The sequence below is a fragment of the Sus scrofa genome, chromosome 6 (assembly GCF_000003025.6).
Source record: "Sus scrofa isolate TJ Tabasco breed Duroc chromosome 6, Sscrofa11.1, whole genome shotgun sequence".
In the NCBI taxonomy this organism is placed as follows: Eukaryota; Metazoa; Chordata; class Mammalia; order Artiodactyla; family Suidae; genus Sus; species Sus scrofa.
The window spans coordinates 71,754,960-71,780,469 of NC_010448.4; the positions used below are offsets into that span (position 1 = coordinate 71,754,960).

At 52.3% G+C, this 25,510-nt stretch overlaps 2 protein-coding genes across 21 annotated transcripts; one reads left to right on the forward strand and one right to left on the reverse strand.

Annotated features, from left to right (window-relative positions):
* On the forward strand, positions 376–19,305 carry FBXO6 (F-box protein 6). Of its 18 annotated transcripts, none has more exons than XM_013998960.2 (8): positions 376–529; positions 2,605–2,746; positions 6,678–6,771; positions 13,539–13,833; positions 16,351–16,477; positions 16,950–17,045; positions 17,836–17,971; positions 18,197–19,305. In XM_013998960.2, the coding sequence occupies exons 4-8, from the start codon at positions 13,569–13,571 to the stop codon at positions 18,368–18,370; spliced, it is 798 nt and encodes a 265-aa protein (XP_013854414.1). In that variant the 5' UTR covers positions 376–529; positions 2,605–2,746; positions 6,678–6,771; positions 13,539–13,568; the 3' UTR covers positions 18,371–19,305.
* MAD2L2 (mitotic arrest deficient 2 like 2) lies at positions 18,721–24,233 on the reverse strand. 3 transcript variants are annotated; one of them, XM_003481953.4, is made up of 9 exons: positions 24,094–24,233; positions 23,616–23,667; positions 23,400–23,518; positions 22,068–22,139; positions 21,201–21,301; positions 20,285–20,379; positions 19,885–19,958; positions 19,300–19,392; positions 18,721–19,066 (listed from the first exon to the last, which is right to left on the reverse strand). In XM_003481953.4, the coding sequence occupies exons 2-9, from the start codon at positions 23,653–23,655 to the stop codon at positions 19,025–19,027; spliced, it is 636 nt and encodes a 211-aa protein (XP_003482001.1). In that variant the 5' UTR covers positions 23,656–23,667; positions 24,094–24,233; the 3' UTR covers positions 18,721–19,024. The 3 variants fall into 3 exon arrangements, with proteins under 3 accessions (XP_003482001.1, XP_013854436.1, XP_013854435.1); XM_013998982.2 differs by having other exon boundaries at positions 24,116–24,219; XM_013998981.2 differs by having other exon boundaries at positions 24,063–24,216.

The window sequence follows — 25,510 nt, forward strand, 5'->3', positions numbered from 1 at the left end:
TGTTTCACGCAACAGTGAGCTAAACTAGGGCTTCAGCTAGGGCAGGGACCACCACCCAACAGCTGTGAGATTAGCAAGTTCGCCAAAGACACCCTTCCTTGGAGAAGATGCAGCCCCGAAGAGTTAATAACTGGCCGCGATCAAGCACCCTTGTGCAGTGCACAGCCTGCACGACGCTTTGCGGTTGCCTGATGAACGGGGGGGAAAAAAGGAATTCATTAACTTAATCCTAACAAAAACGCAGAGAGGTACTTTGGAGGAAACTCAGGCCTGCCCGAGTTCAGGTCCTAGGGGAGCGTAGGCGCCAGGCTCACGGCCAGCGTTTCAGCAGTCACCCTGCAGGCGGGACCCCACCTCCCTCGCTCCCTCCGCGCCGCGTAGCGGTCGGAGCAGGGGCCCGGCGGGGGCGGGGGCTAGGTCAGGAGGCGGCTCCCGCTTCCCCAGAGGGAGGAGGAAGCCGAGAGGAGATGGGTCCCCGCCGCTGAGCCGCCCACCGCCGGGAAGGAAAGGCTGACGTTCAGGCGACAAGGTCGGGAGTTGCCGTAGCGCGGGCCCGGCACGTTCCGGGGGACCCCAGACCCTTCCGCTCACGGCGGGGGAAAGGGTCTTGGCGTGGGACCCGGCGAGGCCGTGGGAGCCGCCGGCCGGGACACCGCGGGAGGTGGCCCGAGCGCGGCGCGTGACGCAGGCGCGGGGCGGGGCGGGGCGAGAGTGGCCGGCGTCGCCGAGGTCGCAGGTCCAGGCCGACCCCGAGCTCAGGTCCCGTCGAGCGCCCCGCCCCGCGCCCAGGTCTCCGCCCCACGGGGGGATCGCTAAGGGGGCGCCAGGCCGGCGGGCGGGGGTGTGGGTATCTGGCGCTAGGCGTCGCCGGGACCTTAACCGAGCCCGCGGACGCTGTCCCGGGCGGCCCGGGACGCCGGCAGCCGGCGGGGTGGGGGCTGGAGGGTGGGGGGAGGCCGTGGAGGGCCGCTTCCGGGCGGGACCCTGGGCGGGCGGAGCCGATCGCCGGGCCCTGGTCACCGCTGGCGGAGTCCCCCGTGCCGCGGGGCCCGGAGCATCCTAGGCATCCGCGGCCACGCCGGCCTCACCTCGCGAGCAGCGCCTCGGCCGGGGGGCCGTCTGGGAATTCTGGGCACCGTCACGCTAGGCCTGGGACCCAGGCCTAACTTTCCCAAGCCTCAGCTTCCGCTTTCGGAATTGGTCTTACTAAGAGTGCCTTAAGGGGTTGTTGGGACGGTCTCTGGTGGCAAGGAGAAGACAGGGCTCCGGGCGTGGCACGTGAGAAGCCCAGTCGGGGCGTGGTGGTTTCTTGGGGCTCTTGTGGACGTTTCCAGCCCAGAGTGCCCAGGATGGCCTTCACCCCCCACCCCCCGCCCCCGGAACACCCCTCTGCAGTCAGGCTTAGAGGATGGGGTTGGGTGATAACATGCGACCAGAGCAAAGACCGGACTTTGAACAACAGAGGGAGGAGCTTTTGTACCTAAGACACCTCTTACTTGGAGCCCAGGGACTTTTATTTGGCCTAGACAGGGCGTTTAGAAGTTATCAACATTTAAAAATTTCAGAGTTGCCTTCTGGCTCAGTGGGTTAAGCATCCTGCTATGGCTCGGGGTCATTGCTGTGGTGGGGGTTCATCCTGGCTCAGGAACTTCAGCATGCTGTAGGTTGAGCAAAAAAAAAAAAAAAAAAAAAAAAAAAGAAGAAGAAGAAGAAAAGAAAGAAAGAAAAGGGAAAAAATGATTTTATGTTATTTAAAAATGTTTACAATTCTTCCCAGAAAATGAGAAGACCTGGCCACATGGAGTATTTTTCCATCATAGAATTTTGCACAAGATACAAGTACCTCATTTATCTGTTTATTTTTTTTCTCTGGTAAAATGCTCCTTCCTAGGCCAGAGTGTGTGCTCACCCTCATTTTTTATAGGATGAAAGCTTTGAGAACTGTGTGTAAAATTAATCAAGGGAAACTTTACTAAAATAGAGGCAAAGAAGCAAGACAGAGGAGCACTTAACAGTCAATACAATCTCTGTAGCAAGAGACCTTCTTGGCTTCTCTGGCAGGAAGTGACACTACTACTGCCAGCAGGAAGGTAAAAAAAGACTTTCTCCTTCCCTGGCAACAGCTCAGCCAATGAAAAGCCACTATACTTCCAAATCCCTATGTCTTCCAATGGACTTTTTTTTTTTTTTTTTGGTCTTTTTAGGGCCCCACCCACAGCATATGGAGGTTCCCAGTCTAGGGGTCCGATCAGAGCTACAGCTGCCGGCCTACACCACAGCCACAGCCACACCAGGTCCAAGCCACATCTGCGACCTACACCACAGCTCACGGCAAAGCCAGATCGTTAACCCATTGAGCAAAGCCAGGGATCAAACCTGCAACCTCATGGTTTCTAGGGTTTGTTTCTGCTGTGCCATGACAGGAACTCCGACTTTCTGTTTATAATGGCCTCCCTATCTTGCACTTCTCTATAAAAGAGTTCCCTCTCCGTAACAGGACTTGTAAGTGGTTCGCCATAGTTGCATATCCTGCATTACAATTCTTTGCTGTTCCCAAATAAACCTGTTTTGCTAGTAAAATAACTGGCTGTTTTATTGTTTTAGGTTAGCATTACACGAAGGTTTCAACCTGGATCCAGAGAAGACTCCCCAACAACTCCAAGGCTGGTGAGCAAACAGGTGCTGGTACCTACAGAGAAAGCCCGGAGCTCACTCATTGCTTTCTTGCCAACTTTGGAGTTTGAGGGTAAGTTTTTCTCCTGGATCTGAGCTCCGCTCTCTTTGCGTTTTGAAGCTCTCCAGGTTTTATTTGGAATGTATTTAAAGACTTCATCCTTTTTTGTTAAAGCCTTGTTTTGTCCGTGAGTATTTGGCCCTTTAGCCACACTCTTGAAATCAGGCTGTTACTTCTGGAACTGTGCTGTTCAGCCTTTGGCTTGACTCCTTTGGGATCAGGCTGTTCCTACTGGAGCTGTTTTGGTATTTGGCCTGCTGGCTGCATAAAAATTATTCTTTTCGGAGTTCCCTGGTGGTCTAGTGGGTTAAGGATCTGGTGTTGTCACTGCAGTGGCATGGGTTCAATCCTTAGCCTGGGAACTTCCACATGCCACAGGCATGGCCAAAACATAGTTATTATTATTCTTTCCCTCTAGGGAGAAACCCCTGAAAGGTGGGATCCCAGTTGTCTAAATGTTTTGAGGAGCCCCCCTCTCGTCAGGGACTCTGGGCAATTTTTTGTGTAAAAACTGAAATCTCTCCTCGCATGCATTTCTAACTAAATGGACCAACTGAAACAAAAGTATTTTAGAACCTCAGTGGCAATATGGGGAGCTTTTCAACTCCTCAAACTTACCTTTTGAAAAGTGTGTTAGATACCCATAGATCCGAAGTTATCAAATCTGAACCAGACATCTATTTGATTGCTATTTTAAGGCTTCCAAAACTTATAAGGAGGCATTCCCTTCGTGGCGCAGTGGAAACAAATCTGACTAGGAACCATGAGGTTTCAGGTTCAATCCCAGGCCTCGCTCAGTGGGTTAAGAATCCAGCATTGCTGTGAGCTGTGGTGTAGGCTGGCGGCTACGGCTCCAATTAGACCCCTAGCCTGGGAACCTCCATATGCCCCAGATGTGGCCCTAAAAAAAGGACAAAAGACAAAAAAAAAAAAAAAAAAAACTTATAAGGAGTCTAAAATTGCCTCTTTGCAAAATACAACTTTTAAATTTACTGAGGCAGACATAATATTCAAGAAAGACACAATGGCTTCCGAGAGGTCATTTTGCCCACGCCCTCTTCTGTCCCTGGATGCTGAAGCCCATCCCAAGGGCCACCTTCCTTTCCCTCTGCACCTCCCCATTCTGATTCTTTCCGGGAACTTTCCTTTTCTCCTAAAGCTCCACTGACTCTTCCTGCTCCCTCCTCTGAATCTTTCAGAATCTGCCTCCTTAAAATTCAGTCTTCCCGGAGTTCCTGTCGTGGCGCAGTGGTTAACAAATCCCACTAGGAACGATGAGGTTGCAGGTTCGATCCCTGGCCTCGCTCAGTGGGCTAAGGATCCGGCGTTGCCATGAGCTGTGGTGTAGGTTGCAGACAAGCCTCGGATCTGGCATGGCTGTGGCTCTGGCGCAGGCCGGGAACAACAGCTCCGATTCGACATCTAGCCTGGGAACCTCCATGTGCCTCGGGCATGACCTTAAAAAAAGTCAAAAGACAAAAAGAAATCAGTTAAATCTTCTGAGGATTGAAATAACCCCCAAATTCCTTATGTTCCCTGAACTAAGGCCAAATTGCGAGCCATAGCAAAAGCCTTCCGTAAGGTGCCGGAGGCCCGCATAGGTTTGCTGAAGACTTGAATGTAGTGGTTCAAACCTCCCCGTCTGGTTTCTCAGGTTTCTACCAGTTCATCCACTGCTTGCTGGTGAGGGTCAGGCAAACACTGAATGAAACTAGCCCGATGGCAACATTCTGGAGGAGCTTTAGAGGAGCAAACCCTAACTCTTGGCAGGAGGCTAGAATGCTCTCTGGAAACTTCCACCAAGCAATTACAGTAGCCTTTGCTAAGTCTGTTGACTGGAGCAAAATTCAGCCTTGCCCACAAAAATCTGGTGAACCTCTTCATGGCTTATCAACCTCAGGTCAATTTTTAAAGAAAACTACTCTTTCTTCAGGTGATGAGTCCACCCTGGGTAGCTGTTACCTCCTCGTTTTTAATGGGCTGAATGGAGATCTTTTTCTTTTAGTTAAAAGAACTAGCATGGGATGGGAAACTATGTCCACTCTGGATTCATTTGGCAAATCAGCTCACTTGCTCCCTAGAGGAGCCGCCAAAGAGAGACCACTACTTTTTTTCTTTTTTTTTTTTTTTTTTTTTTTTTTTTTGTCTTTTTGCCTTTTCTTTAGCCGCTCCCGTGGCATATGGAGGTACCCAGGCTAGGGGTCCAATAGGAGCTGTAGCTGCTGGCCTACACCACAGCCACAGCAATGCAGGATCCGAGCTGTATGTGCGACCTACACCACAGCTCACAGCAACACGAGATCCTTAACCTATTGAGCGAGGCCAGGGATCGAAGCTATGTCCTCATAGATGCTAGTCAGATTCATTTCCACTGTGCCATAACAGGAACTCCAGCCGCTAAAATTCTTAATCTTCAACTCCAGCAAGTGAAGGTCCCTAAATACAACCAAAAACCTTCTAGTCTCTGCTATTGCAAAGAGGGGGGGCGATGGGAAAAAGGATTGTAGCCAATCATTGCGAGCATTTGAGGACTTTTTCTGCCTTAACAGTGTCCTCTTAATTCCCAGTGCAGAGCTTCCAAGGAACTACAGGGGCTCTTCCCAATCCTCCAAGGTAATCAGCTCAAAGAAACTCCTCTCCAAATTGGGAAGGAGTCTCTCTCTGTCCTGATTGACAGCAGAGCTGCGCCCTCCGCGCTCCAGGCTCGGCGGCGCCACTGGAAGGTGGCCCCAGCCTCAGAGAACGAACACAGCTCAGATAGTGGGGCTCTCCGCAAACCTCGGCAAGTTCCTTCTCTAAAACTCTTCCCTTTTGTTTAGGCCCTTTGAGAGATACTGTAGTCAGATTCTTTTGTTTTTATTTTCGTTTTTGTTTTGTCTTTTTAGGGCCACACCTGCAGCACATGGAGGCTCCCAGGCTAGGGGTTGAATCAGAGCCGCCAGCCTACACCACAGCCACAGCAACGCCACATCCAAGCCACGTCTAGGACCTACACCACAGCTCACGGCAACACCAGATCCTTGACCTGCTGAGCGAGGCCAGGGATCGAACCCACAACCTCATGATTCCAAGTCGGATTTGTTTCCGCTGCACCATGATGGGAACTCCTGTAGTCAGATTCTTAACCCGCTGCACCACGGCAGGAAATCCCTACCATTCTCTTTAGGACCCAAATCTTGATACTGGCAAAATCCATGGGGCACTTCCCACCAAGATTCAAATAGATCACTCCAGGAGTTCCCGTTGTGGCGCAGAAACGAATCCGACTAGGAACCACGAGCTTGCGGGTTCGATCCCTGGCCTTGCTCAGCGGGTTAAGGATCTGGCGTGGCTGTGGCTGTGGCATAGGCTGGCAGCAACAGCTCCGATTAGACCCTTAGCCTGGAAACTTCCATATGCCGTGGGTGGGGCCCTAAAAAAACAAAAAGACAAAAAGAAAAAAAATTGATCACTCCAGACTCTCTTGAGAATGAATCAGTACCTTCTAAGGAAAGAAGCCCCTCAAGGTATCAAGCCCTTAATAGAAGTTTTCAAGGCTTAGAGCCTCATCATCCCTTGCACGAGTCCTGGTAATACCCAGTTTTACCCATGAGAAAACCCAAGGGCTGAGGATAGAGGTTTGTCCAGGACCTCCAAGGAATAAACCTCACTGTTATCCCTGGACACCCCACGCGTGACTGCCGCCTCGTCCCACTGGAGGCAGATTGTTCACTGTGACTAATGCGCAGCTTGTAGTCTTCAGTATCCCAGTTGACAAGCTGGCCAACATCTTGCTTCACCTGCGATGGATAATAATATACCTGCACAGCAGGGCCCTAGGGTCCCACAGGAAGTCCCTGCTTTTCACGCATCTTGAAAGCTGGTTTGGAGGATGTAAAGATTTCTACAGATTCTACTTGATGACAGGATACAGATGACTTGCTTCTATGCTCTCCTTCTCAAGCCTCCTCACAGGAAGACAGCATCCACCTGCTGAAATTTTTGGCCTTAAAGGGATACAAGTCCTCAAAGAAAAATTGCAGTTTGCTCAAACACGGGTTCGACTTTTTTTTTTTTTTTTTTTTGTCTTTTTATCTTTTTAGGGCTGCACCCGTGACATATGGAGGTTCCCATGCTAGGGGTCGAATCGGAGCTGTAGCTGCCGGCCTACACCTACACAGCAACACTGGATCCTTAACCCACTGATCGAGGTCAGGGATGGAACCCGCAACCTCATGGTTCCTAGTCAGATTCGTTTCCGCCCGTGCCGCAATGGGAACTCCAGGTTGACATTTAGAGAGCACCTGACCTCAGAGCAGGGGCTACATCTGGATCCAGATCAGCTTCATGATATCCCGAACTGCCCCAAACCTAAAACTAAGCTCCAGGTACGAGGTTTTTCTCAGACTGTCTGGCTCCTGTTGAAACTGGATTCCAAATTTCTCTCAATCCTTACATGCTTTATTAAAAACCAGCAAACCGGAATTCCCATTGTGGCACAGCAGTAACACACCTGACTAGTATCCACAAGGACATGGGTTCGATCCCTGGCCCCACTCAGTGGGTTAAGGATCTGGCCTTGCTGCAAGCTGCGGTATAGGTCACAGATGCAGCTCACATCTGGCCTGCTATGGCTGTGGCATAGGCCAGCAGCTCCGATTCAGTCCCTAGCCTGGGATCTTCCATATGCCATGGGTGCAGCTCTAAAAAAAAAGACAAAAAGTAAAATAAAATAATAAAGTTAAAATAAAATAAAATAAAAACCAACAAAACTGACCCTGTTAATTGGGGAGCTCAAGATGATACAGTTTTTGAAGACTTAAAGAAAAGCTTAATGAGACTCCCCCCTCTTGGACATCCCAATAACCAGCTTTCCTATCCCCTCTTTGTATGTGAGAAGGAAGGGAATGCCCTGGGAGGACTCGCCCCAAAACATGGGGACACCACTGACCCAGAGGTACTGCAGCCACAAGCTGGACCCTGTGGCACAGGGATAGTCCCTTTGCCTCAGAGCCATTCCTGCCACTGCCCTTCTGGTTAAAACCTCCAAAGAGGTAACCATGGGATCCCCTTTCACCATCTTTGTACCCCATGCGGTGGAAGTGGTGTTAGGCTGGCCCCCCCCCCAAATTCTCATCCACTCCACACTGTGTCGCCTCACCCCTTATGGAATCCTTTGGCTAAGCGCTCCTCGCATAACCCTTTCCCATGTGCTAAGCTCAGCCCCGCCACTCTTCCCCTGCTTCACTCACCAAAGCCCTCGCGGCTGCCTGACACTGACAGGTCACCTTTTGACTCCATGTCATAATTTGCAGAAGATCCCTCTAACCAATGTAGATTTTTTCATGGTTTACTGATGGTTCTTATTTAAAGGGAGAAAGTGGTTTATTTTGTGCTGGGTATGCTGCTGGAATTCCTTTTGATATCATTGAAGCAACACCTTTGCCTATGGCTGAATCACCCAACAGGCTGAGTTATACGCTTCCACTGGGGCTTGTACTTTAGCCAAAGGCAAAAGCACAAATATTTGTACTAGGAGTCGAATTGGAGCTGCAGCTGCCAGCCCATGCCACAGCATTGCAGGATCCGAACTGTGTCTGAGACCTATGCCACAGCCCACGGCAACAATGGATCCTTAACCCACTGAGTGAGGCCAAGGATCAAACACACAGCCTCACAGATACTAGTCAGGTTCATTACCACTGAGCCACAACGGGAACTCCTGGGAGTCAGTATGCCTTTGGAACAGCCCATGACTTTGGGATAACATGGAAACAATAAGATTTCCTTACCACTAATGAGGAGATTAAAAATGGATCTTAGGAGTTCCTGTCGTGGCGCAGTGGTTAACGAATCCGACTAGGAACCATGAGGTTGCGGGTTCGATCCCTGGCCTTTCTCAGTGGGTTAAGGATCCGGCGTTGCCATGAGCTGTGGTGTAGATCGAAGACGCGGCTCAGATCCCACATTTCTGTGGCTGTGGTGTTAGGCTGGCAGCTACAGCTCCGATTAGACCCCTAGCCTGGGAACCTCCATATGCCGCAGGAGCGGCCCAAGAAATGGCAAAAAGAAAAAAAAATGGCTCTTATATCCAAAATTCTATTAGATGCTACACTCTTGCCAGCCACCTTGACTATTATTAAGATTCTGGGTGGAGTTCCCACTGTGGTGACATGGGTTAAGGATCTGGTGTTGTCTCTGTAGTGGCTCGGGTCACTGCTGAGTGCAGGTTTGATCTCCAGCCCAGTGCAGTGGGTTGAAGTTCCAGCATTGCTGCAGCTGTGGTGTAGGTTGTGGCTATGGCTTGGATTCAGTCCCTGGCCCAGGAATTTCCATATGCTACAGGTATGGCCAAAAAAAAAAAAAAAAAAAAAAAAAAAAAAAAGGGATCCTGGCCATTCCAAGCTTGAGTCCCTATAGGCTAAAGGAAACCGCCTCACTCACATGTCCACCAGAAACACCGTTCTCAGAGGAACCAACAGCCAAACCTCTGTCATGATCCAAAGGGATACTCCAAAAAAAAAAAAAAAAAAAAAAAAAGAGTTCCTGTCATGGCGCAGCAGAAACGGATCCAACTAGGAGCCTTGAGGTTGTGGGTCCAATCCCTGGCCTCACTCATGGGGTAAGGATCTGGCATTGCTGTGGCTCTGGTGTAGGCCAAGCAGTTATAGCTCCAATTGGCCCCCTAGCCTGGGAATCTGCACATGCCACTAGTGCAGCCCTAAAAAAAAAAAAAAAAAGGATACTCCCTAATATAACAATCTAAAAAAGTTGACTATAAATGCCCAGTGCCCCCAGAAAGGAAAAACAATGTTGGAGATCGAGTAATTGTTGGTTCTATAGAAAGAATTCTTGTTTGAACCAAATAACAAACTGCTTCCACTAGAAATTCTGATTCCCACTGCTTACGACTGTGCATGCATTGAAGTCTTGGTTCACTGACAAAACGATAGCATTCACGAATCGGTGTTGATGGGGAGATAGTAATAAAGCCGCAAAGAGTACGCGCCTTCTTGTCCCACCTGTCCAAAATGCAATCCAAAGAAACCTGTTTGCACTGTTCCCAGACATTTTGAATAACCTAATGGGCCTTTCAGTTTGGTAGATGGAGTTCCTATAGCTGCCCCCATCTCATGAATATACGTATCTTTTATACATGGTCTGTATGTTTCTCACTGGACTGAATGAAGCCTTCCCTGGCAGACAGGCTGCTGCTGCTCTGTGGCTACAATTTTGTTAGAAAAGATTATCACCCCTACCTGGGGAACCCCCTTTGAACCTTCACAGTGATCAAGGAACCCATTTTACTGGTCAGATGCTTGAATAAGTTTGTGTTCTTTAGTCAGTTTTACAGTATTTTCACTGTGCCTATCATCCTCATCCTCAGAGTTAGTTGAACATACTGATGGCACTATTAAGCTTCACTGGGCAGGAGTTCTCATTGTGGCTCAGTGGTAACAAACCCAGCTAGTATCCATGGGGACACAGGTTCAATCCCTGGCTCTGCTCAGTGGGTTAAGGATCCGGCATTGACATAAGCTGTAGTGTAGGTCGCAGACTTGGCTTGGATCTGGCATGGCTGTGGCTGTGGCATAGGCTGGCAGCTGCAACTCCGATTTGACCCCTAGCCTGGGGACTTCCATATGCCGCAGGTGTGGCCCTAAAAGGAGAAAAAAAAAAAAAAAAAAAACACCTCATTGAGTAAAGTTCGTAAAGATCCTCCCCCCAAAAAAACAAAAAAAGCATTGCCATTGGTCCTTCTAAATCTCATATCCACCCCGTCTACCCCTTTTAGAACTCAAACTCTCACCCTTTGAGACAGTCACAGGCTACCCAATGTTCTTGGCCTCATCCTCTTTTGATCCACAGCTGATAAAAGAGATATATTTCAATATTATAAAGACTTAATTGCATCCATTAAATATAACAGTGCTCTGGTAGAGCAATCTTTTTCACAGTGTGCTCTTGGGATACGAAGACCTTAAGCATCACGGCTTTCAACCTGGAGATTTCATCTATTAGAAAAGGAACCTCCAGAAGGACTCTCTTCAGCCTCCCTGGAAAGGCTCCATCAAGTATTGCTAACCTACTCTTGTGCCACTAAACTCCAGAGAACAGACTCCTGGATTCATGGGACGTATGTAGAAAAAACTCCAGACCCTGACTTGACCTGCATACCATCTGGTGACCTGAAGGTAAAGATTTCCTAGAATTGAAGCAGATGACATCTGATGAGCACTTTCCCAGGGTGTCTAGACAAGGCCTGTTAGAAGGTTTAGAATTCACAGAAGTGTCTCTCTTTCATCTAGACTATAAAACTGACTCTAGATTCTTATCCAAATTCAGTCTCAGATTTTGCAACCTACGGTCTGTATTATTGATAAAACATCTGATACCAAACAGTTCCTTTTGAGATAACAATACTGTTTAATTACTTCATGTTTATTCCTGCACTGTCATTTCAACATTCTTGTTTAATTCCTTCAGTTTTGAGTATGCCTTTGCTGTATTCACTATTCTAAGATACAGACTTTAGATGGGAAATTCCTGAGAACTCTCCCTCCTACCCCTCCTTGTTACTCAAATGTGATTGAAAACCTGTGTACACCCAGGAAAGGTCCTTCCTGGCATCAAGGGACAAAAGGCCACTGAATGCTGGTTGAAACAAACAAAACAAAACAAAATGAAACAAAAAAATCTGACTCTTAATCAGCAGTGCTTTTGGAGAAAGATCTTGATTAAAAGGGGGAAATGTGAAAATGAATAAAGGAAAACCTCACTAAAATGGAGTCAGGAAGCCAGAAGGGGGAGTACTGTCAATATAGATTCCCAACAAGAAGAATCAATACAGATCTCTGGCAAGAAGTAACACTACTACTGCCAACAAGAGGAAGAAAGATTTTCTTCTAACAGCCCCTCTGCCCTTCTCTTCTATAAAAGAGTTCCCTCTCTTTGTTTAATGTGACTTACAAGTGGTTCACCAGTTGCATGTTCCAAATTGCAATTCTTTGCTGCTCCCAAATAAATGTGTTTTGCTGGTAAAAATCTGGCTGTTTTATTGCCTTAGGTTAACAGCTGCTTTTGTGGCCACGTCTCAATAGAAAATGAGAAGTCTCTCCAGTGTCCCTACACGTGGGAGGAGAATATTCCCTTTCCCACCAATAAGCAGACAAAGACCATCTGCTAAAAAAAAAGAAAAAAAGAAAAAAAGAAAGAAAGAGAGAGAGAGAGAGAAAGAAAGAAAGAAAGAAAGAAAGAAAGAAAGAAAGAAAGAAAGAAAGAAAGAAAGAAAGAAAGAAAGAAAGAAAAAGAGAGAGAAAGAAAGCCCATCTTCATCTTGAGTGACAGTGGCTACAGGCCCATCCCAACCACCTGAAGAAATCCCCTTGGAGAACTGGATAACCAGAATCCCCCTAGGCAAGATTTGGGCCAAGGTGGTAGCTCTGTAATTTCCCCCAAACCCTGTGCAGTTGAGATGTAGAGAGAGGAAGGTGTTCTTGTAGGCAGGTAACTCTACAACTACTGAAGAGTGGTTTTATTCTAAGGCTGGAAATCTGGGTGCTGGTGTCATGGAACACTTCCTAGCCAGCCCTGTGCTAAGTGCTCTACTTGGACTAAAGCAGCCATCCTAACCCTTCTCAGGTCGGGACAGCTGCCAACTCCTTTGCGGGAGGAGTGCAGCGGATTCAAACTCAAGCAATCTTGCTTCTTCACCCTCCATCTGCTTTTTGATTTCTGGGCCTTTCAGAGTGGCCTGAGGCCCAACCCAGAACTGTTGCAGGGAGCTTCTCATCAAGATGTATTATCACATCCTGTTTCTAGGCTAAAGTGAGCAGTTTGGGGAGGGCAAGTTTGTTTCTCAGCACTAGCCCATCACTTTAGTTGTAAACTGGTCTGTGGATATAATAAAGGTTTTGTTTTCTAACGGTGAATTCACACCATTAAAATAACATCACCAAAAGCTTTTGCAGAGCTTCCAGACAACAGCATGGCCTTGGCAAAATCGCAGTTCACCAGGCCCACCAACTTAAAGTTAAGCAATTAATTTTTTTTACTATTATTATTATTATTATTGTTGTTTGTCTTTAAGGCCACACCGGTGGCATGTGGAGGTTCCTAGGCTAGGGGCTGAATTGGAGCTACAGCTGCTGGCCTACATCACAGCCACAACAATGAGGGATCTGAGCTGAGTCTGCAACCTACACCACAGCTCAAGGCAATGCTGGATCCTTAACCCACTGAGCAAGGCCAGGGATCAAACCTGTGTCTTCATGGATCCTAGTTGCATTCGTTAACCACTGAGCCATGATGTGAACTCCAAGTTAAGCAATTAATTTTTTTTTCTTTTTGTCTTTTGTCTTTTTTAGGGCCACACCCGCAGCATATGGAGGTTCCCAGGCTAGGGGTTGAATCAGAGCTGTTGCCGTCAGCCTACACCACAGCCACAGCAATGTGAGATCTGAGCCACATCTTCGACCTACACCACAGCTCACAGCAACGCAGGATACTTAACCCACTGAGCGAGGCCAGGGATTGAACCTGCCACCTCATGGTTCCTAGTTGGATTTGTCTCTCCTGTGCCATGACGGGAACTCCAGCAATTAATTTTTAATGGGGGGCTGGGACCTCTTAAAAAATTAGTCCCTAAAGACTTTATACATGTTTTTATTGCACTCTTTCAAATGTGCATAACATGTGACCGATCTGTATTTTGAGGGTCTACTGTGTACCGGAAGGGGGCTCAAATGTTCCCTGTCCCAGGTCCCTGGGGATCTGAAGAGTCCACCTCTTTGTCAGGGCTCATGACCACTGTTGCTCCCCACAGGCTTGTGTGTGCCCCCTGCCCTGCACAGCCATGGCCCTGGTCAGCATCAACCAGCTGCCCGAGAGCATCCTGCTGGAGGTGTTCACGCACCTGCCCGCCCGCCAGCTGCTGCTGAACTGCCGCCCCGTCTGCAGCCTCTGGCGTGACCTCATTGACCTCGTGACCCTCTGGAAGCGCAAATGCCTATGTGAGGGCTTCGTCGCTGAGGACTGGGACCAGCCCGTGGCCGACTGGAAGGTCTTCTACTTTCTGTGCAGCCTCCGCAGGAACCTCCTGCGCAACCCGTGTGCTGAAGGTGGGCTGGCACCTCCCTTTCCTTAACCTCAGGGCCTTTGCACTTGCTGTTCCCATGCTATCCGGAATGTTCTCTCAACCCCTAACACCAATCACGCTCCCTTGGTCCCTCTCCTTGTTCTTCGGATCTCAGTTCAGAGATGTGTCCTGATCTCCCATCTGCACACAGTGCTCCCCCACTCTGTCACATCACCCCACTTCCTTCACAGCACTGGCCATAACCTGTCATTACTGAATGTCTTTTCTTGTTTTTTGTGTTTTTTTTTTTAATCTCTGCCACAAATTTTTTTTTACTTCTTTTTTTTTTTTTTTCATTTTAAAGGATTTTCAATTTCTTTTTTTTTTTTTTTTTCCCACTGTACAGCAAGGGGGTCAGGTTATCCTTACATGTATACATTACAATTACAGTTTTTCCCCCACCCTTTCTTCTTTTGCAACATGAGTATCTAGACATAGTTCTCAATGTCTGCCACAAATTTCAAGTTCTTGGGGCCTGATGGGTCTTGCCCCTCTGCACCCCGTGTCCTCATAGCAGGTGCTCAGATACGTTTGTTGGATGAATGAACACAGCGTAGACCCCCTTCCCCGTGGTTCAGTTCATGCCGCTGACGGATGCTGAGGGTGGGCTTCCTCTGTGCCAGACACTAGTCTGAGATCTTTACAAATGTCACTGTCATCCCGTTACCCCATGATACAGAAGAAAGTGAAGAACTACAGGCACATGGTTTGAGGCGCCTGTTTTTGCTTACGTTCTCATATTCGCCAGGGCTTTTATTTCATTTGTTTATCATATATCATGCTTCTCGTTGGGGTATGGCTAGGTTAAGAGGCATAGTTTGGGAGTTCCCATTGTGGCTCAGCAGGTTAAGAACCCAACTAGGATCCATGAGGATGTAGGTTTGATCCCTGGCCTTGCTCAGTGGGTTAAGAATCTGGCATTGCTATGGCTGTAGCGTAGGCCGGCAGCTGCGGCTCCAATTCACCCCCTAGCCAGAGAGTTTCCATGTATCACAGGTGGGGCCTTAAAAAGAAAAGGAAAATAAAGAGGCATAGTTTGCACACTTAGAATCCCTTTCACATCTGTTTTCTCTTTTTATCCTCAAGAGCATCCCCAAATAAGGAAGGCTGGCTCTGTTTTATAATAGGGAGTGTGAGGTCCCCAAGATAAGCGTCCTGCCCAAAGATCTAGAACTGCCTAGTGTCTGGGGTCTGGTCCGGACTGTTGAAGGCCCTCAGGCTCCTTTAAGAGGCCCTGTAGACAGTAGCCCAGACCCTCAGGCTCCTCACCTCCCCCAAATTCTGCTTAGAAGCTGCCCAGCCAGCCTGGGCCGCTAGCTCAGTTCACACAGCCATGCAGAGCCAACCCCCAGCCTTGCTCAGCTCTCCCCCTGGGCCTGCACTGGGCACTAGCCCAGCTCTCGGGCTTCTGACTTACTCCTCTGGTTCTCCAGTGGGGGCCTCCAGGACACCTGGGGAATGGATGTGGGCTCCTAGGAGATGGAGCGAGGGACTAATTTGGAGAGGTGCCCCTGGTGATTGTTCTGGAAAGCCTGGGTGGAGAAGCACTGTTGTTTCCTGAGGTTCTCAGCTCAGTCTGAAGGGGGAGATGAGGACAGCCCAGCCCTCCAAACCTGCCAGGCCAACCTGGGAGGGATCCTGCCACGAATATGGACTACATGCCACCAACCCACGGGATGTCTGGCTTCCAAGTCATTCCTCCTCCGTGGGTGTAGGGGGTCCAGGGGGCACAGTAGGTTCCCACGCCCCACCAGCAAACCCCTCAGCTCTCACTTGTGCAGTTAACCCCCTGGACGCTGACATCAGGGGGGATGTCACTCATCTAGCAAGTGGTCTGAGTTGGGATGAACTCACATTAGCCGTGAAGAACAGAATTACCTCCACTGGCCCTTCAAGCATAAGGGTTTGTGAACTGGAATTTTTCCCAGAGCCCCTCGGTAACAGGGAAGCAAGAAAAGTTTGGTTCAGAATTTCCAAGCACACTTTTTCTTTTTTTTTCTTGTCTTTTGTCTTTTTAGGGCCAAACTCACAGCATACGGAGGTTCCCAGCCTAGAGGTCTAATTGGAGCTGTAGCCGCCGGCCTACACCCCAGCCACAGCAACACGGGATCCGAGCCGCATCTGCAACCTACACCACAGCTCACAGCAACGCCGGATCCTTAACCCACTGACCGAGGCCAGGGATCGAACCTGCGGCCTCATGGATGCTAGTTGGGTCATTAACCACTGACCCACGATGGGAACTCCTTTTTCTTCTTTCTTTTCTTCCCCAGCTTTGCGTGAGGCGTTGAGCTGGTCAGGGACAAAAGAGGAGAGAGAGGGTCCCGGATCAGAGCTGACTGGGGACACTAGTGGGCATGTGGGGGCGGAGGGGAGCATTATAGCACAGCTCCTGGGGCACCATGGGGCACACACCTTGCTGTCCGAGCCTCACCCCCTCCCACCAGGGACCAGACTGGACATTCACACGGAATGTCACCTGGGCTTCTGCTCTTCTCAGATGATATGACGTCCTGGAAAATTGACTCCAATGGGGGGAACCACTGGAAGGTAGAGAGCCTTCCTGGAGCCCACGGCACAGATTTTCCCGACTCCAAAGTCAAGAAGTACTTTGTCACATCTTACGGGTAAGAAAAATGGAACCCAGAAGCTGCGTGGAGGGGCGTGGGGGTCCAGGCCTAAGTCAGGGCCTGGCTGTGAAGCTGGAGGGAGGGGGCTTCCAAAACCAGCTCAGCGTCTACTGCTTCCTGGAGTGGGAGTCGCCTCAGTGGCTGGATTAAGGCGCCAGGGGGTGGAGGGCAATTTGAGGAGCCCCGCCGGGGGGTGAGGGTAAGTTGGGGTGGTACAGGGAGTTCCCCAAGGCCCCCTCCTTGGGACCCCAGGAGGGAGACTGGGCCGAGGGACTGGGATCAGAGGCCACCCAGGCCCAGGTGGGCCGGCCACCTGCATGGTCCCCACGGGCCTGTAGAGAGGCGGGGGACAGAGTCAGCAGCGCCAGTGGTTGTCCTGCAGTGGGCCCCGTGTGCTGCTGGACCCCCAGAATCCCCTCCCCGGGTCTGGGCTGTGCCCAGGAACACACGCTTTTCCTTCCGCCCCCAGCATGTGCCTCAAGTCCCAGCTGATAGACCTTAAAGCTGAGGGCTACTGGGAAGAACTGCTGGACAAGTTCCGGCCAGACATCGTGGTCAAGGACTGGTGAGCGGGGCCCACGGCCCAAGTCCCACCCTCCGTCTCCCTCCCTCTGCTCCTCCTGAGAACCCCGTAGGCAGTGCCCCGCAGTGTCCTGGGGCTGAGGCTGTTCCCCTCCCCCAGCCCCCGACAGACCCAGCACTTATCCCTCCAACACCCAGGGTCCCCCACCACCCTGCGTCCGCAGAGGTTCACCCTGCTTTACTGGGGGCGGAACTGAGGCTCCCAGATGCGCTGTCACAAATGCCGCCCTGCACCTCGCAGACACGCACATGCCTCCCAGGCTCTTCTGCCTCCCCCGCCCCTTTTCACTGTTCAGCCCAGGCTCTATCTCAGGCTCCTACTCTGTGCCCAGAGCTTTGCAAGGCTCTAGCTTAGCCCAGGGAGAAGCAGGACCCCGGTTCCAGCCAGGCCCAAGGCCACCACTCTGAGGGTGGAAGGTTAGGGTTTGAGTGGCGTGCAGAGCTGCCAGCCCCCATCACACAGCCCACCCCACCCCACCCCCAGATCTCCAGCATGACATAGAGATGACAGATCCAACTGACCACAGAGAGAGCCTTTTGCTCCTTATTCTTCACTGGAACTCCCCAGTTGTCCCTTTTCTCTGATGGAGTCACTGAGGCCCAGTGCAGATAGACTGCTTACCCCCGGGCCACAGGGAGCGCTGAAGCCAGATGGGCCTCATGGGCAGAGCAGGGAAATGAAACTTGGGGCTCCAATTTGCCAGCCTGCTGCCCGCCCGCCTCCGGGGCCAGCTGTCTTGGGGTGCACGGTCCTAAGCCCCGTCCTCCCCCAGGTTCGCCGCCAGAGCAGACTGTGGCTGCACCTACCACATCCGAGTACAGCTGGCCTCCGCTGACTACATCGTCCTGGCCTCCTTCGAGCCCCCGCCTGTGACCATCCCTCAGTGGAACGATGCCAGGTGGACAGAGGTGAGGCCTCATGTGCTGGCCCCTCGCCCCCCCTCTCCTGCCCCCACCCCCAGCTTCTCTCAAGGCAGGAAAAAGGGCAGCCCCCAGTCCTCTGCCCAGAGGTCCTGCCCTCTGGTCGGGAGGCCCTCCTTTGCAGGACCTGGCCCCACCCCTTCCCTCTTCTGTGCAGTGGTCATCCTGTCTCTTCTGGTCCTGGTGGTCACTTCCTGTCCCCTCCCCCTCTAGGTCTCCCACACCTTCTCAGATTACCCTCCAGGTGTCCGCCACATCCTCTTCCAGCACGGGGGCAAGGACACCCAGTACTGGGCAGGCTGGTACGGGCCCCGGGTCACCAACAGCAGCATCATCGTCAGCCACAGGATGAGCAGGAGTCCAGCCCCCTCGGTCGTACAGCCTTAGCCCATGCAGGGGCCAAGGGAGGCCACCCCCCCTCCCTTCCCCACTCCTTCCCCAGAGGCCCTCCTGACAGTCAGCCATGCATCTGTCCTCTGTCCAGGCCAGCCGAGCACCAAGGGTCACCTCCAGGCAAGGGCTGAGCCAGCAGCAGGCAATAAGGTCCCTGCCCCGGCCCCAGCCTAGGCCAGACCCACCAGTCTGTGAACTTACTGTCACGCAGCTCTGATATCTTGTTGTAATAAATGTTTTCAATAAAAGTAGCCTGGGGTTGGGTCTAGGGGTGAGGGCACAAGGTCCTTAGCACTTTGGCAGAGAAGCAGCCCCCCCTCAACCCCGGGTAGTGACAGCTCGGCTCAGCCTGGGGGCTCTTTATTGAAACGACTCACAGCATAGCATTTGAGACAGACAGCACTGGCAGCCGGGTCCCAGAAGGCTGAGAAACTGAGGTCTCAGCCCCCTTCACTGCCCTCCTCGGAGAGTCCCTCCATGCAGGCAGCCAGGCCTGAGCAGCCCCAACCTGGAGGGTGGGGTGGTCCACACACAGAGGCGATAAGAGCACTTGGAGTCAGGGTGGCCCTGCAGCACTGCCCTAGGCTGGGCCCCCCGAAGTCCGACAGCTGCGGCATCCACGGGGTGGGGGGTGGGGCAGGCACACCCTCAGCTGCTTTTATGAGCTCGCTCTTCCACGTACAGCTGCATCTGATGGACAGGAACGAACAACCAAGGTCAGGTGGACGGCCCGGGCACCTCCATTGGAGAATCAATCCCCGGGGTCTCTGCCAAGGGTGGGACTGTGTGGCCCCAGCCAGGGGTTAAGGAAAGAGGGAATTGGGAGCCTTACACGGGCCTGCCCCCAAGCCTGGATCCACAAGCCCTCGGGCCAGGCCTCAGCATACCCTAAATAAAGCGAACTCGGGCCCCAAGCATCTCACCTTTAAGATGTCTGACGTCATGGTTTTTAGGGGTATCAGTCGGGGGTCGTGCATGTGGACATCCTGCTCGTCTGCCAGGATCCAGGGGAAGTCCTGGGAAGGGGACCAAAGCAGGGGGACGGGCTGGCTGTGACCTGCCATCACTTTGCTACCTCCCCCGCTTCCAGAGCTGGGGTCCTCAGACTTCAGGGAGCATTAGAATCACCAGGGAACCACCAGCAGTGCAGAGTCCCAGGTTCCTCCATGGGAGAGATTAGCCTGAAGACCTAAGCTGGGCTGGGAGCCCAAGCAATTTAACAAGCCCCAAACAGCAGTTCTGAAACTAGATCAAGGATCCCTCCTCCCTGGGTACCCCTGCGGAGCTGGTGGCTCCCCCCCCTCTTAGGGCTGGGTGCTCAGGTGGGGCGATGACAAGCAGGTGGCCACAGAGCTGGCACACAGTGAGAGCGTCCTGATGTCAGGCACTGCCATAAGCAGTGCAGTGAGTGTCCTGCCGTGGGCCGCACTCCTGCTCGCTCGGAATTCTGGCTTTCAGAGCCTCCCAGCTGCCTCCCCGCCCCCCGTCCCACACCAGACTCATCTCACCTTGATGACCTGGATCTTCTCCATGTTGCGAGTGGCAGCCTCTCTCGTGTGCACTAAGACTGTGAAGGTACAGCCTAAAAGAGGCCAGAGTTTGGTCAAGGCCGGGCCACCCCATGCCTGCCACTGGGCACAGCCTCTTCCCACCTCCCTAGCTGGCTCGGCAGCCCCGTTGAGCAGAGTGTAAACCCAGTGCTCAGAAAAGACGCAGTCAAGCGGGAGACTGAAGCCCAGGTGGGGGTCAATCAGGGGAACTTCCTGGAGGAGGAGGGCTTTTGGAGGGGTTCCAAAAGGCAGGAAGGAAGAGAAGTGGCTTAGTGCAGCCAACCAGGAACCTGGGGCCAGAGTCCAACACAGGTAGCCATGGAACTGCCCAGGGAAGAGGGGGTAGGGGGGAGCACACCTGGGGGGTTGTGGTCCAGGACAGCATCGCACACACTGATCTTCAGGATGAAGGCTCGGAGCAGCTGCTCCACGTGAGACAGCAGGGAGTCGGAGCTGGAGAGGAGAGAAGAGAGTCTCCCCTCACACGGATGCCCCCCCTCCCATCCGCAGGCAGTCAACCCAGGAAGCTGCCTTGGGGTGCAGAGCCCCAGTGCTTCTGAGTGTGTTGACTTCTGAGGGCCTAGCTACCTGTCTCCACACAGTTAAAATCAGCAGGGGAGTTTAAAACCAATGCTGAGCCCCATCCCAGACTAATGAAGTCAGAATGGGGGGCCAGGGGGGCTTAGAACCCCAATAAGTTGTTGTAACATGCAGCCCAGCCTGAGAACCAGGACACCAAGCCTGGAAGGGACAGGACTTGCCCAAGGCCACACAGCAAGCGGGGACAGAGTCTAGGGCCCTGACCTCACCATAGGAGGCCAAGAGCTGACCAGCCAACACACCCGCCCAAGGTCAACTTCCAGTTGACTGTGGACCGGGAAGTCAGGAACCGGGTCTGCATCCTGGCCCTGCCGCCACTGACCAGGTCAGGGTCATCTCCCTGGACCTTAGTTTCTATAGGTCGTATAGAATGAGGTCAGAGGAGTTGCCTGGTGGCCTAGTGAGTTCAGGATCAGATGCTGTCACTGCTGTGGCATATGGTTTGATCCCTGGCCTGGGAGCTTCCACAAAAAAACATAAAATAAAATGAGGCTGGGACTAGCCGTTCTCCAGCGGTGTGATTTTCCCGGTGTGATGAGAAGGATCTCCCTATGACTCAGCCACCAAGAGGCTTTGTTAGGTCAGCACGCTTGCCACGTCTCCTCTGGGACCTATAGCAGGGTGCTCAGGAGCTGCCTTAAAGGGGTGAGGGGAGGGCGAGCGAGGCGGCGCACCTGATGGACAGCAGCGGAGGCTGGGTGATTTCAAAGACGAATTTCTCCACTGGGCGGTGCTCTTTGTCCAAAATCACCACCACCACTTTCTCCACATCATTCTGCAAGGACAGAATCCTCTATTCCAGAACTGGACACCCACCCCACCCCCTGGCACCCCTCCCTGCCCAGGGAAGGATGGGAAAGGCACACTCGCAGCCCCGTTCAGCTGCCAGGCCCAGAGTCCCTCAGAGCCCAGAAGGAGGAATGAGAAGCTGAAGTGGGCACCCCAGACACAAGTGGGGCCTGCAGGGAGGAGAGGATGCCTGGGCCCGGGGCGGGGGGGGGGTGCCAGGACATCTCAGAGAGCAGAACCAGACAAAAAAGACCATGAAAGGGAGTTCCTGTTGTGGCTCAGCGGCAACGAACCGACTAGAATCCATGAGGGTTCGGGTTTGATCCCTGGCCTTGCTCAGTGGGTTAAGGATCCTGCATTGCTGTGAGCTGTGATGCAGGTCACAGACGCGGCTTGAATCCCACGTTGCTGTGGCTATGGTATAGACCAGCAGCTGCAGCTCCGATTCGACCCCTAGCCTGGGAACCTCCATATGCCACAGGTGCAGCCCTAAAAAGCAAAAAAAAAAGGAAAAGAAAAGAACATGTGAGAAGAACCCAAAACCCTCCAGGGCCAACTCTACTAACCAGGGCTCCAGGCCAGCATGCCCTGAATGTGCCCACATGCCCCAGGGCCTGTCCCTGGGCAGGGGGTCTCCAGAGTGCAGGGAATAGGCTTCTGGGTGTTAAGAGTCACAGGGCCTCCACATGGTTCCGGCATCACCCGCTCCCAGCACTGGGGGTGACGTGGGCTAAGGGGCCCGGTGCCCTCACCTTCTCCAGGAGCGGCTTGACGCAGTGCAGTGTGTCCTGGATATACTGGTTCAGCTCCGGGTGACAGGACATCTGCACACAACCCCATGATGGCTGGTGAGGCCACAGCACTGACGGGGAAACCACTGGACAACCCCTCCAGCAGCCTAAGGCCCTATCTGCTTTTGGAGAGAGGACCAGCGGTTCCCTAGGGCTCCCCACCCAAGAGACAGACTTCCCATCATGGGGCTAAGAACTCAATAATCCACAGAGAGAGAGAAGCTAGGAGATCCTAAGAATTCGGTCTCAATATCAGCATTTAATATGGCATTAGGTGTCCCCAGTGTGGGGTCACTGATCTACTCCAGATTCTGAGAAGTCCCCACATTGTGACATTTGGGCATACAGGCATTTTTCCAGAGAAGGGATCCAGAAACTTAATTTTCAAACATTAAGAATCTGGAATTTAGGGGAGGTCCCTGGTGGTCTTGTGGATAGGAATCTACATTTTTGCCACTGCAGCCCCGGTTTGATCCCTGGTCTGGGAACTAAGATCCCACATCAAGCCACTGAATGCCGAAGTGGCAAAAAAAAAAAAAAAAAAAAATCTGGAATTTAGGAGCTGTATGGCCTCAGGCTTAACTTTTCTGGGCTTTAGTTACTTCCCCTGTGGAACAGCTCATAGAGAAAAAGTGAGGATTATGAGACTGATGTGCTGCCTACTGCGCTAAGGAGGCAACCAGGAAAAAGTGAGGATTAAGTGAGATAAGTACCTAGTACACAGTGGGTGCTCAGTAAGTGCTGATTCTTTTTTTCCTATTCCTTGTATATCCTTTAAGCTTCCACCACCTTCCAGTATTCGGTCATTTGTCCTAATATTTACTGAGTGCTGCTAAGGGGCAGGCACTTCTAGAGACTGGAAATAGAGTAGCATATATTTACTGCTTTGTCTGCTTTTTAACCTAAAACAACGCATTACAATTAGGGTACATGAGAGGAGAAGGTAGGTGCCTGAGGTTTATAGGAATCCCCTCCCCAAACCAACCATTCACCAACTTCAGGAGACCTTTAAAGTACAAAGACAGTGGGGTACCGGGGTGCTCTAATGGGAGGGCCTGGTCCCTAACTTTTGGCAAAGGGAAGTCCCAATTCAGTGGGGATGGAAGGAAATGCCATGGGAGGAAGGGGTGGGAGCTTGTCAGGCTAACAGAAGCTGCCACCAGGCTGTTGGGGAAGTCAAAGTCAAGGCCAGGCTGCTGGGGAAGGAGGGGGATAAGCTTGAAGATGGAAGAGCGTTAACCCCCCCTACACACTATGATTTGGGGTGCAACGAGCCTGGTTGTGGGGGCTCACCTGGACGGGCACGTTGTACTTCTTACGTTTCTGGAAGATGCCCACCGGGTAGACCTCACGCACGTAGAGGATCAGGTGCACGGCCACCTCCAGGAACTCGCAAAGCACGTCAGCCACCACTGCGAGGGGGCAGAACCCGGTGCGCTCGGGGAAGCCCGCCAGCCCAGGCCCTCTCTGGGCACCCCGACCCCAGGTCCGCAAGTCCAGCCTCCCTACCTTGACCAAAGTTGAGGTCCTGTCTCGTGATCGTGGTCATCCTTCCGGACACCTGGGGGTGGGGCAGGAGTGGAAGCTAGTTCCAAAGGCCCAGGCAGCCGCAGGGCCCACCGGCCCCCACTACTCCTCCCCCACTTTGGGGGCGGAGGGGATCGAGGCGGGACGCCCCTCCCTTCACACAGAACCAGGGCAGCTGGGAAGGAGCCCCCAAGCTGGCGTCAGAACTCAGAGGCATTAGCTGCGCCTCGATCACTGGCCTCTGTCCACTGGCCACCGCGCCCTGCAGTCTCGTGGCGTGGGGTGGGGGTTAAGAAGAGGCCAGAACTGTGCCTGCATAAAGGGCACCGCCGCGGCCGCAGAGAGAACAACTGGATGCGCAGGGCCGAGAGCGCAAAGCGGGGATTCGCGGAAAGCGAAACTAGACTAGAATAAGACTTCGCCCCCTGCCTGGATGGATCCTCCCCAGAGGGAATCTCGCCTCTCTCTCTCTCTCCCGGTACCGGCTCCGGCCTCGATTCCCGGGTCGGGGCCAGGCCCCCGGGAGGGTAACCGCCGACCGGTTCACTCGCGCCTCCCGCTCAACCCGCCGCCAGGGCGCCGCTCGGTGACGTCCGCGGCGCTCCGGTGGGTCCTAGCGCCGGCTTCCAGCCACGCCCACTCCCCCGCGCAGCCAACCAAGGGTGCGGGAGGGAGTGGCCGACGGGGGGCGGGGCTTTGGAGGGGCGGGGCCCCGTCTGGGTTGTGATCCCAGGACCCAAGAGAGCGAGTACCGAGCCACGCCGCTTCCTTTCAGTTTTGGGTGGGCGCGAAAAAAGACGACTTTAGTCTCCCCACCGAATGGCTCCGTATTTTCCTCCCCAGGGCATTTCTCTCGCTTTAAGAGGCGCGGGAAGTGGGCGGGTAGGTGTTGCTGTTGAAAGCCAGGTGGAGGGCACAGCGGGGCACTATGGACAGCGACATCTACTGCTAGCTCCGGAGTCACCATCCCCGGAACCTCAGCTGCCCAACCGAAAGCGAATCCGCCGGCTCCGGGGCGGGGACTGGGAAGGCTGGCACCGGGGACGTCCCCACCCCCACCCCCACCCGGAACCTAAATGCTGCCTATCTTGACCTCCCAAGAAGATAAAACCTCCAGAGCAGAGCAGCGTAACAATAGCTAACATTTATAGAGGTCTAGCCACGTGCCGGGGACTGGGCTAAGTGTGTCTGTGCATTAGTCACCAAATCCTCAAAGCAATTCCATGCGACAGTTGCTATGATTGTCTCGGTTTTACAGAGGAGCCAAACGAGGTTCAAGGGTGAAGTGGCCTACGCGAGTTACCCAGCTTTTGGGGGAGGGTGTACGCAGGGTTGACTCCTGCCATTACACTTTATAGCTCGGAAGTTCCCCAGAGCCATGGACTCTGAAGGACTGAGAGGACCATGGGAATAATAATAAGAATAATATTAATAATATTGATTAATAATTACTAAGGCGGATTGAGCACTTACTATGTTGCAACCACTGATTTCTTTAATTCTCTCATTAACCCTAGGAGCTAAGCCTCTATTTTATAGTCCTACTTTAGAGATGGTAAAACAGGCTCAGAGATGTTCCCTAATTTGCCAAAATCACACAGATGGACTACAAACCCAGTTCCAACTTCTACTTTAACTCCCAGGCTTCAATTTATTTTCAGCCCATTTTACAGGTGGAAAAACTAAGGTCAGAGAAGTGGCTTCAGAATTACAGGCAGCATAGCAGGGCCAGAAATCTGGGGATCTTGTTTCTGACCTCCAGGAAGACAAAAGCCTGTTAAGAGTCATAAACCCATCTGTTGTACACGGATCTAGCCAGGAATGCTTACCATTTACTGCTCAGTACTGCAGACCTGCACCGCCTTCACCCCAGATGC

Coding starts and splice junctions, on each gene's coding strand:
- FBXO6 (XM_021093352.1), top strand. CDS start 13,569: ATGGCCCTGGTCAGCATCAACCAGCTGCCCGAGAGCATCCTGCTGGAG. Junction 13,834..16,350: donor GCGCAACCCGTGTGCTGAAG/GTGGGCTGGCAC, acceptor TGCTCTTCTCAG/ATGATATGACGTCCTGGAAA. Junction 17,046..17,835: donor GACATCGTGGTCAAGGACTG/GTGAGCGGGGCC, acceptor GTCCTCCCCCAG/GTTCGCCGCCAGAGCAGACT.
- MAD2L2 (XM_003481953.4), bottom strand. CDS start 23,655: ATGACCACGATCACGAGACAGGACCTCAACTTTGGTCAAG. Junction 19,393..19,884: donor AGAAGATCCAGGTCATCAAG/GTGAGATGAGTC, acceptor TCCCCTTCCCAG/GACTTCCCCTGGATCCTGGC. Junction 19,067..19,299: donor TGACGTCAGACATCTTAAAG/GTGAGATGCTTG, acceptor CCTGTCCATCAG/ATGCAGCTGTACGTGGAAGA.